The following is a 14,671-nucleotide window of genomic DNA, read 5'->3' as shown; positions in this document are numbered from 1 at the left end:
TTATATATCAAAAACTATAATAGTCAAAATGACAAGTGATACTTTATAGACCAAAATATTACTTTTAAAACTTTTTGACATCAAAATGATAAACTAGTGATACTTTAAGGACTAAATGATAAACAACTAATACTTTAAGAACCATTTATATAATTAGCTTTTTAATAAAAACCAGGGGCATCACTTATTTCTTTTCCTTGACAGTGCTTAATTAATAGTCTTTCAACTGTCATTTCCTAAGTCCGTTCTCATAAATAATTTATCATTTATAGTAACAAGTAGTGACCTTTTGTGCTCTAAAAATAGCACAAACATGTCAGTGACCATGTCATACCTGGGTTTTCACACGCTCAATTCCAGTGCCCACATATATAGGTGTTTATACCTAGTTGTATATATACAGAGAGTAAGGCTACGCTACTTCACGAATTAAACGGGTTATTTTAATTCACGCTCATATCTCTAGTTTTGAAGTCCAAATATTCAATCCAAACCATTAGATGTTTAATCTATATTAAAATGTGCTTGGAGATGAAATTTTACATTTTTTGAAATTTATTTACTATTTATTAAGATGGTTTGAAAACCGCTATTTTTATTAAAATTCTGCACCATTAAAAAACAGCGATTTTTAAACCATCTTAATAAATAGTAAAAAAATTCCAAAAAATATAAAATTTGGTCTCGAAACACATTTTAATATAGATTAAACATCTAATGGTTTGGATCGGCTATTTGGACTTCGAAACTAGAGATATGAGCGTGAATTAAAATAACCCGTTTAATTCGTGAAGTAGCGTAGCCTTACTCTCTCTCTCTCTCTCTCTATATATATATATATATAGGAATATGCTAGCATGCTATGCATAGCATAGAGGGTCTCCATGCAACGGCTCAATATTCGATTTTTCAAAATCCTAACGGTCGATCCGAACTGTTCATCTTGTTCTCCATATTAATATGTGTTTAGAGACCAAATTTTACATTTTTTGGAATTTTTTTACTATTTTTTTAGATTTATTGAAAATCTCTGTTTTCAGCAAATCTGGACCATAACAAAAACAGCGATTTTCAATAAATCTAAAGAAATAGTAAAAAAATTCCAAAAAATGTAAAATTTGGTCTCCAAACACATATTAACATGGAGAACAAGATGAACGGTTCGGATCGACCGTTAGGATTTTGAAAAATCGAATATTGAGCCGTTGCATGGAGACCCTCTATGCTATGCATAGCATGCTAGCATATTCCTATATATATATATATATATATATATATATATAGAGAGAGAGAGAGAGAGAGAGAGATAGAGATGGGCTATGGTGCATTGCAATGCATAGGCACCCTTGTGCATTTGACCATAAATCACCGATTCAAAGTCCAAATGACCGATCCAAACCGTTCATCTTGTTCTCCATATTAATATGTGCTTGGAGACCAAATTTTACATTTTTTTGGAATTTTTTTACTATTTATTAAGCCACTTTGAAAATCGCTGATCCGGTGGTCCAGAAATTTTTACTGTTTTTACTGTTCATCCAGATTTTCAGATTTTCAATAAATCTAAAAAAATAGTAAACAAATTAAAAAAAAAATGTAAAATTTGGTCTCCAAGCACATATTAATATGGAGAACAAGATGAATGGCTTGAATCGGTCATTTGGATTTTGAATCGGTGATTTATGGTCCAATGCACAAGAGTGCCTATGCATTGCAATGCACCATAGCTCATCTATATATATATACCTTTCATTTTTGTGCTAGGTGTTCATAGAGGTGTTTATGAGTACGATACGGATCGGATGAAAATATTTTATATTCATACCTACTTAAAATTAGCCTTACTTATAATACTCATCACTATTCATTAAATATGAGATTACTCTTACGTACTCTACCCTTACCCACCTTATCCAGTAAGATAACTGGTAACAAAACGAATAACGGCTATTTCTCATGTAATATAGGCGATTGAATAATTAGTCTATTTTAATTACCAATTTATTGGTTTTAAATTTGACTCATATTACAAAAATCATAAAATTTAACAATTACATCTAACACAGTTGGTTAAGACATTCCTATTCATATAAAATGCACGAATTTGACATTCAACTATTGTTGAAATTTATAAAAGATAAGGGCAATTCATATTTACACGCATTTTTTAAATCCATCTATTGTTGGGATTTATTAAAAAAAACAGGGGAATTGGTATGCAGTGCAAATTAATATATTTGTTTTTAAAATTTAAACAGTCAATCTGAACCAATCAACCTAATTTCCATATGAAAATGTACTTTCAAACTAAATTTTATAGTTTTTAAAATTTTTTTACTAGTTTTTTAGATAGATAAAAAATCATAATGGTCTAGAATATTTAAATCCAGTGAATTTCTATCAAATAAAAAAATAGTATAACAATTCTAAAAATGTAAAATTTGATCTACAATTACATTTTTCACATAGAGATCATGTTGAACGGTTCAGATCAACTGCTTAGATTTCAAAAATAAAGAAATTGATCCGTAGTACAAGTCAATATGCGCTATGATATTACCGTAGAGATTGAGTTTTCTTTTTCTTTTTTTTATGAGAAAAAGATATAGATAGATGCTTACTGAAAAGGGAAAAACAGGTGGATGAATTATGTGCTTTCTAAAAAGAGAAATAGTAAAAAGGAAAGCAAAGTCTAAAAAAGAAATGCAGTTGACTGAAAATATTTAATTAATCTTACTACAAGAAGCAATCATTAATTACTCATTCGAAAAGCAATCTAAAAACTAGTTTTCTTTGGGTAGTTACTAAAATTTACCATTTATCATGTAATATAGGTGACTAAATAATTAGTCTATTTTAATTACCAATTTAATGGCTTTCAATTTGACTCATATATATATTACAAAGATCATTAAATTTAACAATAACTTCTAACACAATAATTAATTAAGCAATTCCTATTGATCATATAAATGACATGGATTTGAAATTTATAAAAAATAAGGACTATTCATATTTAACTAAGGCATTATGTTTTAATCACTTTATTAAAACAAGAAGTTAATAGTACTATAATATTTGACTAAGGCACTATCCTTGAGAGATGGCACATTTAAAAAAAATCCATCTATAGTTGTAATTTATTTTTAAAAAATCCAAGTTAGCCAACTCTTTTGCAAATGTGGTATAGTTTTTTCTTACATGATTAGTGATTAGTATTTAACTTGCTTTAGAAATAAATTAAAGTACAAGTAACTTGTTTGAAACAAATTATAGCTAATTAAGTTACAATTCAAGAGGACTTGAATTAAAAAAAATGATTAATGGTCAGATGAAGTGCAGAATTGCAAAGACTTTAGTTTGGCTGCAATTACACTTCATTTCAAATTAATATAATATTTGAAAGGCTTACGGAATTCGATTTAAACTCTAAAATAGAATTATATCAATTTTTCTTTATATATAGTTCTTGTTTCACAGCAAAAGAGAGGAGAGAGAAAATTTAGTACTGAATTCAAATATAGTACAAAAATTAAATTAACTTATTTACTGGATTAATTTAAGTGCAACGGTGATACTGTTTCAATTATAATTTGAATAATATCACAAAATAATAAACACTAAGAAAAAAAATATAAAAAAAGGATACTTAGACAAATGAATAAGATCAAATTTGGTAACCAACATTGTTCTTCCAATGCCATTTTTACTGAATTATCTCTACTAATTACATGTCAAAATTATAAATCCTCGCTTATTCTCGCAAGAAAATAGAAGGGATCCTACATTACATGTACAAAAACTAATTAAGCAAAAAAAAAAAAAAACCAAAAATTAAAAATCAACTCGAATCGATTAATTAATCAATCATCCGATTTAAGAAGCATTATAATGCAACGGCGAATTATGTAGAGCTTGGATCTCTTCTCCTTTAAAGATCTGCCCATTGATCTTGTTCTTCCTTGGCTCATTAGCTTCACCATTTTTCTCTCTAATCAAGTAATTAGTGAAAAGGAGAAGGGGCTTATGAAAATTTTGTGGGTTTGTTTTGTTTCTTGTTTCTTCTTCTTTTTTCCTCTCTTGTTTTTGGAAATGGTTGATACAAGAAGAGGTGTTGATGGATATATTTATATACAATGAGAGGAGAGATGGAGGGATGAAGTGACAGAGATATGTTTTTTTTTTTTATAATTAATATATTTATTTTTGGATTTTACAGAGAGAGTTGACAACCAACCCATATGGGGTTGTCTAGTAAATGTTCCCCACTAATGAAGGCTCAATTAAAGGGTTATTAGGTAAATAGTTTATTTCATAATCAATAAATTAATTGCAATTTCTTTTTCCTTGTCTCTGGTCCAACACAGGCAGAAAGAGACCCTTTTTTCTCTTCAGAAAATCTGTCTGCTAATGATAATTAAGTTGATAATATCTTCTTTCATTGAACAGCAATTCCATTCAATTTAAGCAAGACACAATTAATGCACCTAACAGTTGGAGGTGAGGGAAAAAGGAAATTTATAATTTTATCCATTAAATTTATAATTTTTGCATGCTATATTATTTTTGGGTCTCTTTATTAAAATAAACTATACTATACTAGATTATCCAGTCTCACAATCTCAAAATTTTTTTTGCTTTGTCCTAACTAGTATATTGCAAAAGTACGGCGTGTCGGAGACACTTGCCGATAAACACAGTTAAGAACACATCATAACATGACACGTCTTGTTACACATGCCATGTCAAGTGTCCGTACCGTATGTGTTCTTTACCTTGTCCTTATCCGTGTTGTATCCGATTTTTTTTTTTAAATTTGCATTGTTAAGTACGGAGCGTCTAGCACAGACAAATATGGGTACAATTAACACATGTACGATATAGCATGGCACAACACATTTAATATTTCCTATTTTATAGATATTTTTTTGAAAATTTTATTTCAAAACACAAAATTACTACAAAATATTAAAAAAAATTGAAACCAATCTAATTTATTTCCGACTTTCTCGATATTTTTTTTCAAAATTTTCTAACATTTACACAATTTTAAAGTAACAATTTACCAAAAATCGGCATGGCATGACAATCGAATACACCGTACTAAACCGTGTTGTGCTGTTAAACGTGTTGTTCATTTCCAGTATTGTGTGGCACGACACAGTATGTCTAAAAATTTTAACGTATTAACACGTCATGACCTTGTTCTGTACACACCTAAACACAATATATCAAAACACAACATAGTACGGCCACAATACACTAGTCCTGGCTAACCGTTAAATTTTGTTTTTGAAACAACACAAGCACAAACTACCTCAAGAAAAAAAAATTAGCACAAAAATATATATATATATATATGAGGAAAGTTAACTAACATTTTTGTGTCTTTGCATTAATTATATATCTTTTAATAAGGTAAGATTTTGCAAGATATGCAAGTATGCAACAGAATGGCATATTTTTTTTATATATTTTGTTCCCCTCTGAAGAAACAGTACAAGTATAGGGTCTCATTTTTATTATATTATGAAATGAGGGGAGGTTATAAATGTTCCGTTAACATAATATACTGATATTGAGCTCCTAATTTATTAATTCCCAAATTGTTGTTTGTTAAGTGGTTAATTAGCTGGACATTGACTACAACCGACTCAGCAAATTAAATACATTAATTGACCATCTTTTGTTTTACAGAAGCCAAATTGCAATTTAGTCCCCTTAGTTAGAGAAAATTACTCAACATTACTTTAATTATATACTTCTTCTAATTAGAGTATTAATTAGACATGGATATTCTCTTTCATAACAAATTAAGAAACTAGTATAAATAAATTATAATTTGCAAATTGATTGGACAAAACTAGCTGAATAATTATCCCAATTTGATAACTATGGCAAAACAAAAATTGAAATTAAGAAGTATGTGTAGAGGATTAAAATATGCCATAAATCTTCCTTGCATTCTATTAATTCCATTGATTTATCAAAGTGGAAAACCTCATACAAGTTACAATTAACATTGCTCCTATTCCAAATTAAACCAATCTAAAGAAAAACCCTACAAAAACATGACTATATTCCTCATCCTATTTACAATTGGATTCACCACAAAACTATAAAAAAAAAAACCTAAAAATTCAAACTTTTCTCTCCCCTTTTTTTTTTTCCATCAATTAATTATTCCATGGGAGAAGCAACACAATGCACCGTCGGATGATATATAGCTTTGCTCTTTGCTCTTTCAAAGTCTTGCTAATCCCTTCTCTCTCCTTCCTCATTCTATTATTAGCTCCAAGCTTCATCTTTGATCAATTAATGGAGATAAATTTTTGGTATCTAATGTGGAAAAGCTTTGTTCTTTGGTTGATTTGATTTGGGTTTTGAAAGAAGGGAAGGAGGGGCATTTATATAGTGAATCTCTTTAGGTAAGATAATATTTTGTAAAGGGAGATGGAATAAAAAAAATGCATAAATTAGGTAAAGTGTCATAGAATCCCTCGTGTGATGTCTAGTAGGTGTCTCCTAACAGACAATGTTAGAGGTCTCTTTGGTTGATTTTGTGTCTCCTATTTGATTCCTTTGACTAATTATTGGGACCATGTATTCATTGGTTTTGCAATCATTACAAAAATTGCTTTAAATAGTGGTCTCGTGAGATCATAGGCAATTATTTAATCTTAATAGTTGATTAGATAAGCATTGGTTATGGTGTCAGAATAAAATAATAAATTAGTAAACTATTAAGACATGACTGTTGGGTTACATGAAATGTTGAGCCATTTTGTACCTGACTGTTGGATGCAATGAAATGTTATGACTTATGAGATGTAAAATATGTTTACTTAAATACAAAATTAAATATGAAAAAAAAAGTTTTTGTCTAGAATAAATTCTCTATATAGTTAAAATTACACATAATTTATACTTATGTATGAAAATACAAAGATAATTACCTTTTCCCCTTGTTAGTGACTTTCAAATGTAATTTTGGGTTTTGTGCATTATTCATAACATGAAATTTGCAAATTATGTCTTGTTAATTACAAAAATACATAGGAATTTCATATAAGTTTTTGTCAAGAATAAATTATATATATATATATATTACAAATTAAGAGAAATAATTTTCCCCTTGTTAGTAACTTCCAAATGTTTTTTCTTAGAATGCACATTTTTATCTATGTATTTTTGTAAGCTGTTTTGTTGGTCACGGTCAAAAGCAAGGTATCACCCTTTTTAGAAACAACTAAAGCTAGAAAGTCAACAAGAGAAAAAAAGTTGGCTTTGATTTGTGATAACATTATATACATGCATATGATTAATCAGCATGTCAACGCTTTCCCCTTGATTTTAATATCCACAATTAATTAAAGAGTCAATTGATTGTATAAAAGCATATGAATTAACCATAAATTAATAGCTTAACTTGAAGAAATTAATGATGCATGCTCCTAAAAACATGTTTTGTTTCCTTGGTTCCTTGTGAATAATAGACATATATTAGACATTTTAACATACAGACATATTTCAGCACAAATAACTAGGTTTTTGTTTGGTGTTTTGGTTGTGTAATTGTCAATTTCACTTAAGCATTAAAGTTTTTGTTTGCTCCAAATTTTGAGAAATATTATTTGTTGCCAAGAAATTTTTGCTCCAAATTTGTTCACTATTAGAAACGCTTTATATTTAAATAAATTTTTACTATGTCAATAAATTTTAATATAAACTATCTATACAAGTTTCTTTTAAGTGTGATCATGTTCAAATTTTAATTTATAGAATATTGGCATATATAGATGAAAATACAAAGAGAAAATGCTCTTCTTAATTAGATGGTTAGCGCCCCTCAATTGTTATTACTTAGATTGTATTTTTTTTTTTTTTTTTTATGTATTTTACATGCTATGTAGTGGTACCAAAGTAAGGTATCACTTATTTTTTGATACAATTAAAAATTAAAAAGTCAACAAGGCAAAAAAATTGCTTGTGATATATGATAAGATCATATGTACGCAATGCATATAGTTAGCATGTCAACTCTTTCCCTTAGTTATGATATCCACAATTAAAGAGTCAATTAATTATATAAATGCTTATATGCATTGACCATCAAAACCCAAAAATATTAATGCATGCTCCCAAAAACATGTTTTACTTCTTTGGTTCCTTGTGAAATACAGACATATATTAAATATTGTGACATGTAAAAACATATGTTTCTGCACAAATACCTAGTGTTTTGTTACTGTCACATTTAGCATTGAAACATTGAAACATTTTTTTTTTTCACTTCAAACACCACCATTTATAGTAAATAGATAATATATAATATTGATACATTATGCTTCTAATAAGTATAAACTTCAAGGATTTTTCGCAATTAATATAACTTGAGGGCTAGAAAAAAAGAAAAGCTCAAGATATTTTTCTTGTACTAAAAACAAAGTTTTGTTTCTATTTTTTTTTTTAGTATCTTGAAGTCAAAATAACTCATAATTTTTTTTACATTTGTAACTTTGTTGAAGTGGCACAAGGAATCCATGACATTTTTTTTTTCCATATTGGCTTCTTATTTAGCAATTATTTTGAATAAACAAATTTCTAAATCAATGCACAATACAAAACCAAATGGTGGTGAAGAAAATTGAATATAACAATTAATTAAAACGGTTCTTTACATGTTTAGTTCAAAAAATAGCTATGGGCCTAATTAAAGGTCTAAAGCAGAGAAATTTCTTCAAATTTCCCTCTAAAAATTGCTTCATTTTATGAGATACTTCCATACATAATCGGAGAGAAAACGCAGAAGAAAGACGGAAGGAGATGAGAGAAAAGACAGATAGAACGAAGAATTTAGCAGTGAACGCAACGAGGGAAGAGAGACAAGTGTTCACAGCACGACGAGAGAACAAATGCTAATCACTGAAAACCATTGGATTCAATAAATTGATCATATCCACAATTAATTAGTCAAGTTAATAGTAAAGCATAAAAGCATTGACCGTAAAACCTAAATAATATAATCGATTAATCCATGGTCCCCATGACATGTCTTGCTTCTTAGTAATTAAATTACCCAGACAATATTGTTTATTTAAACAACATGTTTTTTAGTATGAATTAACCAGACATTGTGACATGAAGACACGCATTTTCAGCATATATATATGCTAGGTGTTTTGTTTTGTTGTTTTGCTTATGTTTTGCCACATTTGATTTGAGCACTAATATGTTTTATATATTTCTCCTCAAAAGAAGTACCATCTATGATTTATTTATATTCCCTTTTTATAACTTTGAGACCTTTGTTTTCTTACACTTCAATAGTTATTTTTTAAGGATGTTACAGTTCATAATTTAGCGAACTTGGATTTAATGATGACGAATATTTAGAAACACTTCAGTTGCAATAGTAATTCGATTGTCGCTTTAATTAGATGCATATATGTAGGGGTGTTCAACCAGTCGATTCAGTTGAAATCAAAATAAAATAGGTAATTTTTTTTGAAAAAAACAAACAAACTAAATAATCAACCGTTTAAACTTTAAACTAACGATAATAAATGAATGTCAAAGTTTAAAACTAAATCGCTTTAAACGGATACGGATATTGCGTTGTTGGATGATTGACTCATGAACTTTATGATACAAATTATATTTAAGAATTTTAAAAACAACAATCAGAAGAAAAAAAATGTTTGAAATGTGTTGGAATTTGTAGAAAAAAAAAACTAATTAAGATAAAAATGGAGGTGTCCGGAATGGAGAAAGGGAACAAAATAAAGGTAAAGAGACAAAAAAGAAAAGGCAGCGCATGAGTCCGGTCCGTTTCGGTGCTCTATGCAATTAGTCCCATTTGTGATATTGGAAGTTTAAAACATATCTTTTGAAAGTTTAAAACATATCTAGATATCAGTCTTGGAGCGCACAACAAATAAACTTTGGATATTGGATTTTGATTCGATTTGATTTGGACATCTAAATTCTTTTATTTTTTTGTATTTTTTTTTTACTTGTAGGGAGAAAATCTATTGATTGAAACAGTTAGATTGTCTGGTTTTAAAAAAAATTTCCTCATAATAAAAATGGTAAAAAATAAATTATTTAGAGTAATATTTTAATGTCTTCAATATAATGTTATCTTTGTTCTTCATAGAGCCATTATGTACATTGTACATAGTGTCAAATGTAATACTAACCGTACAACAAAAACATGTTGTACGTCTTAGCCTATACATTGAATTAAAAATAATTATGGTGCCAATGAAACAGTAAAAATCTTTTAAATGTATAAAATGAAAATGGAGGATATGGTAGCAACAAAGCAGTATGATACAGACTATACAGTAGTATTATATTAGGATGTATATATTTTTTTTTACCTTTTTAAAAAATCTTGAATAAAGAAAAAAATATAAGTAAAATTGACCTGCTATTTACAAGCACACTAGTTGTATTTAAAATCACTACAGAGTTTGTCAAGTTCAATTGTCAAAATATAAACAAGGTTATTTTTGAAGTAAATTCATGCATTCTAATTTCTGAAGCTTCAAAGCTTAGATCATTGAAATAAACTAATGCAACAAAGCTTAGATCATTGAAATTTTAATTAATTATATTTTTGAAGTTTGTAAACACAAATTACAAGGGTCATATGAAATTTTAAGTATATTTCTATTAAAACAATGTTACAACCCACTAGCATTTAATAACAATTCCAGCCCAAGTTGGCCCAAATCCAATAAAGAATTACAATCACAAAAATTGAGAGAGAATCTATGTAAGATTGTTGCTTGAAATCCAAACTCAATTGAAATTGCAAAAAATCTTTTCCAAACTGAACAATCACAATCAGCATAGTAAATGAAATTTAATCAAAACAACTTTATTTTCAGAACCTCATTTCTATATTACTGATTAGTAAAATAGCATATCAATCTTAATAAATCAATTGGTGGTACATTATAAAGTTATGAGATTATATAGGCTCTACCAAGGTTGGTACCAGTACATAGTTTATACGCTGGATTGAACTATTATAGTAATTTCCCTAATAACTATAAGCAGTGATTTTTTATTATTCATATTTTCCAATGAACAGTGACTAATATGGTATTTTTTCTAAGAATACAAGTATTCTGGTCCTCTTTTGGTAAACTAAGTTTTTCATGTTTTTCTTTAAGCTTTTGGGTGTTCTGGTTCATTTCTGGTACATTCATAGTCATAAATTAATTAACAAACAAAACAACAAATAAAATGCACAGAAAACACAGTTCCATAATTTAAACCAAGTATGTTTTATGCAGCCTAAAACATGCAACTTTCAACTCTCAAGCTCTATGAAATTATGTTTTATGCAGCCTTTAATTTGGAGAGAGCCTTCTTCCTTTGCCCGAGCATATATGTGTACATGTGCGGGCTACCTATGGAAACATAAAAAATGCAATGATCAAAATATGAAATAAAACATGATAAATCTGGAAAACCCTATCAATCAGATACGCAAAAAAAAACAACACGAAACGAACCTGGGACATAGATACCAAGCACGGCAAGTGATGCAAAGTAATAATCAAAGGATGAGTTCCACTTGTTTGGCATCCTTACACAGTATTTCTCAGATGCCTGTGGTAAAACCAGCAATTATTGCATAAGAAAAAGTTATTGAAATTGCAAAATGAACTAACTCTTTCATAAATATAGGAATATTGAAATGTTGTTTTTGTTCGCAACATGTACCATTTATTGGACAAATTTGCCCCTTCTATATCATTTGCCGAAATCCATTGCTTATATAATTGTAATAAGTTATCAAGGTTAGGGGCTTAAGAGTAAAAGAGGAAAAAATATGAGGTCGACAAGGGGTAGGAGATATGTTTGTGAGTGTTCAAACAAGGGTAAAATGGTCATCTTGTACTATTTTTTTTATATTCAGCAAATTTTGTTATACCAGCACAATAAATGCAAATCAGCTATAGTAATTCGCAAAAAGATTTCTCTATAACAGGTTTTTCAGTTACCTTGATATATGGCAGAGCGATATAAATTAGGCCAACTTCGCTTGTGATACCAGTTGGGTATAAAAGCAAGAATGTGCTATATCTGTACAAAAGATTGAAAAATCAATAGTTAGATTATATTATCTTCTCTCTTCAAGCTGGGATTTTGAATCTGGTAACGAAATGCCAGTATAGTACGGTTATAACCTGAGCCATAGAAGCCATGAAGGGGTAAATCCGAGCGCCTCTTTCATACCAAAAAAGGAGTATCTGATTATCTGTGTACAAATTTATTATCAATTAGCAAAAAACTGTACATAACCTTTTTTTTCCCATTCTTTCTTTTTTGGGGGAATTTTACGTATACCCCTTAAAAACCTTGAAATTATGCATTTTCCCCTCTAAAATTCATATCATCTATATCCTTCTATATTTCAAAAACTCACAAATTTATCTAATGTTTTGACTTTTCTATTAAAACTCATTTTAAGGGGGCAATACGTAATTTGAAGATTTACGAGGGGTATACATGAAATTCCCCCTTCTTTTTTTTTAAAAATTTTGAGAGACTATACCTCAGTAAGAGACCAGCTGATAACCAGAGAACTAACCAGAACATGAGTCCTTGTCTACACAACCAAAAGGTACAAAAGCCAATCAGAAAAGAGAAATTTCATTATTGAGTTTGTATTTTGAGTGAGGCTATGGCCTACGATACTATGCAGCACATATTGGTCCGTACTATGAATATTTCCTTTTTAAAAATCCAAACAATCGATCTAAACCGTTTAACATGATTTCCATATGAATCAATATTTATTTTTATACTATTTCTTTAGATAGTTAGAAAATCACTTGATCTAAAGATTCTCAACCATTCAAAAGCAGTAATTTTCTAAGTATCTAAAAAAAATTATAAAAAAATAAAATTTAGTCTGCAAGTACATTTTCATATGAAAATCATGTTGAACGGTTCACAGAGACTATTTGGACCAATCTACGCTATGCATAGTACCAAAGCCTCACTCTTTGTATTTTTAATTTTTATACCTCAGGGAAGCTGTACAAAATGCCCCAAGTAACAAATAGCCGAGACCCAATTTGTGGCAGAGTAGCTGACACAGGTGATCTAACCAATCCTACACTAATCAACTCAGTAAATCAGTAATAATCATAAAAAAAGACAATAATTTTATCTAAAGATGAAAAATAATTACTTACCAACAAGTCCATGGAAAATCTGCCCATCAAGCAAAGATAAACAATAGAAGGAAAAAAAAAAAGGGTGAAAAATCAGCTCAAATTAAACAACAAAATGATGCTTTTAAGTTTTTTACAGTCATTGGAACATGTTCATTTGATCCAGTTTATTTGGTTTTCAATTAAACTGACAAATTTTAGATTAAATGGTTCAATTTTTCGTTTAAAGGGTTCGGTTCGGTTTTTTTATCTTTGGTTCAGTTTAATCTCTTTTACCGACTGATATATATCTTGAGTTTTGATCTTTAAACCAAACAAACCGAAATTTACTTTAATTTTTTTTTTTGTTCAGTTGGTTCAGTTAGATTTTTGAAAACCGAATAAAATTTTGGTTTAACTAGTTTTAATCTGGTTTTAATGGAACCAAATTGACATAAATTGGAAAACAATGTTGTATGAAATGCTTCTAATTGTTGATACCTCAAGGATTGCTGCTGTTTGGGCAAGTTGCAAAGGTTTCTCCACAGCATCATACACTGCTGCTGTACCCGACTCGTTCAAAGCCTTTATAGCAAAAACCAAAACCTGAAGCCTGATCAACCAAATCAAACACACAGTTCAATCCAGAAGCAATTGAATTACAGGAATCAAGAAATCAAGAAAGAGAGAGAGAGAGAGAGAGAGGTCACCACTCACCATCCAGTGAAGATTGCCCAGTTGTAAAAAGCGAGATAGATCCGCTTGACTGTGGAGAGAAAGCCCGCCATTGGTGATGCTTCAGAGTTCAGATCAGAATCAGCTTGGGGTTTAAAAATGGCGAGAGAAGGGGAGGGAGAGAGTTCAGATCCCCTGAAGTAACTCAAATTTGGAGTTTATATCACAACCGTCCAATCATAATCCAGTTCAACCCGGTCCGAGATGATTGCTCGGTTTCCTTTAATATTCGTGCAGATTAGATCGAACGGTCTAGATTCAAACACAAAATTTGGATTACTTTAGGGAACTGAATTACTGAGAGAGTTAACATTCCCTGGAATACCTCAAATTGTGAGTTTGGATCCGTACTGTCCGACCAGAATCCTTGTAATTCACGGGCACGCTTTAATACTGATTGTATGGTTTACGTAACCTTACAAACAAACAGTTTTACCGGGTGCTTTTGATACGATCGAATACTAAAATGCCACCTCAGCTCTGAGTAAATTAATCGTATGAGATTTAAGTGCAGAAATATTATAGCTGGTGGGTCGGGGTTGGCTCGCACCATAACTGACATGATTCTCTGATCATAGTATATATATGTACTGGATAAGGCTTTTATTTTTTTAACGGTTTTGATTGGCTAAGATCTCAATTGAATGAATCTTGGCCATTGAATTGAAATGGAGATGATTGTAATGGATATGTTACTGGATCTGTTTTTCATGAGTTGATTCATTAGGTGATCAAATCTACATCTGCTTCCTACT

General features: G+C 29.7%; 2 protein-coding genes and 1 pseudogene across 3 annotated transcripts in view; all 3 read right to left on the bottom strand.

The window, feature by feature from the left end:
* Positions 1–9,614, bottom strand: part of LOC144548803 (mediator of RNA polymerase II transcription subunit 25-like) — a 61,241-nt gene extending 51,627 nt beyond the window's left edge. The window contains exon 1 of the mRNA XM_078297524.1: positions 9,609–9,614. The gene's annotated coding sequence lies outside the window, so the exon portion shown is untranslated. The remainder of the gene's footprint in view (positions 1–9,608) is intronic.
* On the bottom strand, positions 5,948–6,426 carry LOC144549082 (small polypeptide DEVIL 4 pseudogene; annotated as a pseudogene). Its single transcript, XR_013509565.1, has one exon. The product of XR_013509565.1 is annotated as a small polypeptide DEVIL 4 pseudogene (transcript).
* A 1,536-nt stretch (positions 9,615–11,150) lies between the features above and the next one.
* On the bottom strand, positions 11,151–14,065 carry LOC144548798 (very-long-chain (3R)-3-hydroxyacyl-CoA dehydratase PASTICCINO 2A-like). Its single transcript, XM_078297513.1, has 9 exons — positions 13,899–14,065; positions 13,683–13,794; positions 13,224–13,242; positions 13,053–13,141; positions 12,578–12,631; positions 12,210–12,280; positions 12,024–12,105; positions 11,532–11,628; positions 11,151–11,426 (listed from the first exon to the last, which is right to left on the bottom strand). Exons 1-9 carry the CDS (start codon positions 13,967–13,969, stop codon positions 11,356–11,358), a joined length of 666 nt encoding a protein of 221 aa, XP_078153639.1. The 5' UTR covers positions 13,970–14,065; the 3' UTR covers positions 11,151–11,355.
* Positions 14,066–14,671: the final 606 nt, after the last annotated feature.

The sequence above is a fragment of the Carex rostrata genome, chromosome 34, assembly GCF_964058835.1.
Source record: "Carex rostrata chromosome 34, lpCarRost1.2, whole genome shotgun sequence".
Classification (NCBI taxonomy): Eukaryota; Viridiplantae; Streptophyta; class Magnoliopsida; order Poales; family Cyperaceae; genus Carex; species Carex rostrata.
The sequence above is the reverse complement of the archived record's forward strand: the minus strand, read 5'-3'. Positions and strand labels throughout refer to the sequence as shown.

Bases quoted from the DNA above. Each gene is read 5' to 3' on its own strand.
- LOC144548798 (XM_078297513.1), bottom strand. From the start codon at position 13,969: ATGGCGGGCTTTCTCTCCACAGTCAAGCGGATCTATCTCGCTTTTTAC. The intron at 13,795-13,898 runs GTGAGTGGTGAC...TTGGTTGATCAG, and splicing joins TGGGCAATCTTCACTGGATG to GCTTCAGGTTTTGGTTTTTG. The intron at 12,106-12,209 runs GTTATAACCGTA...TCTTTTGTACAG, and splicing joins TCATGGCTTCTATGGCTCAG to ATATAGCACATTCTTGCTTT.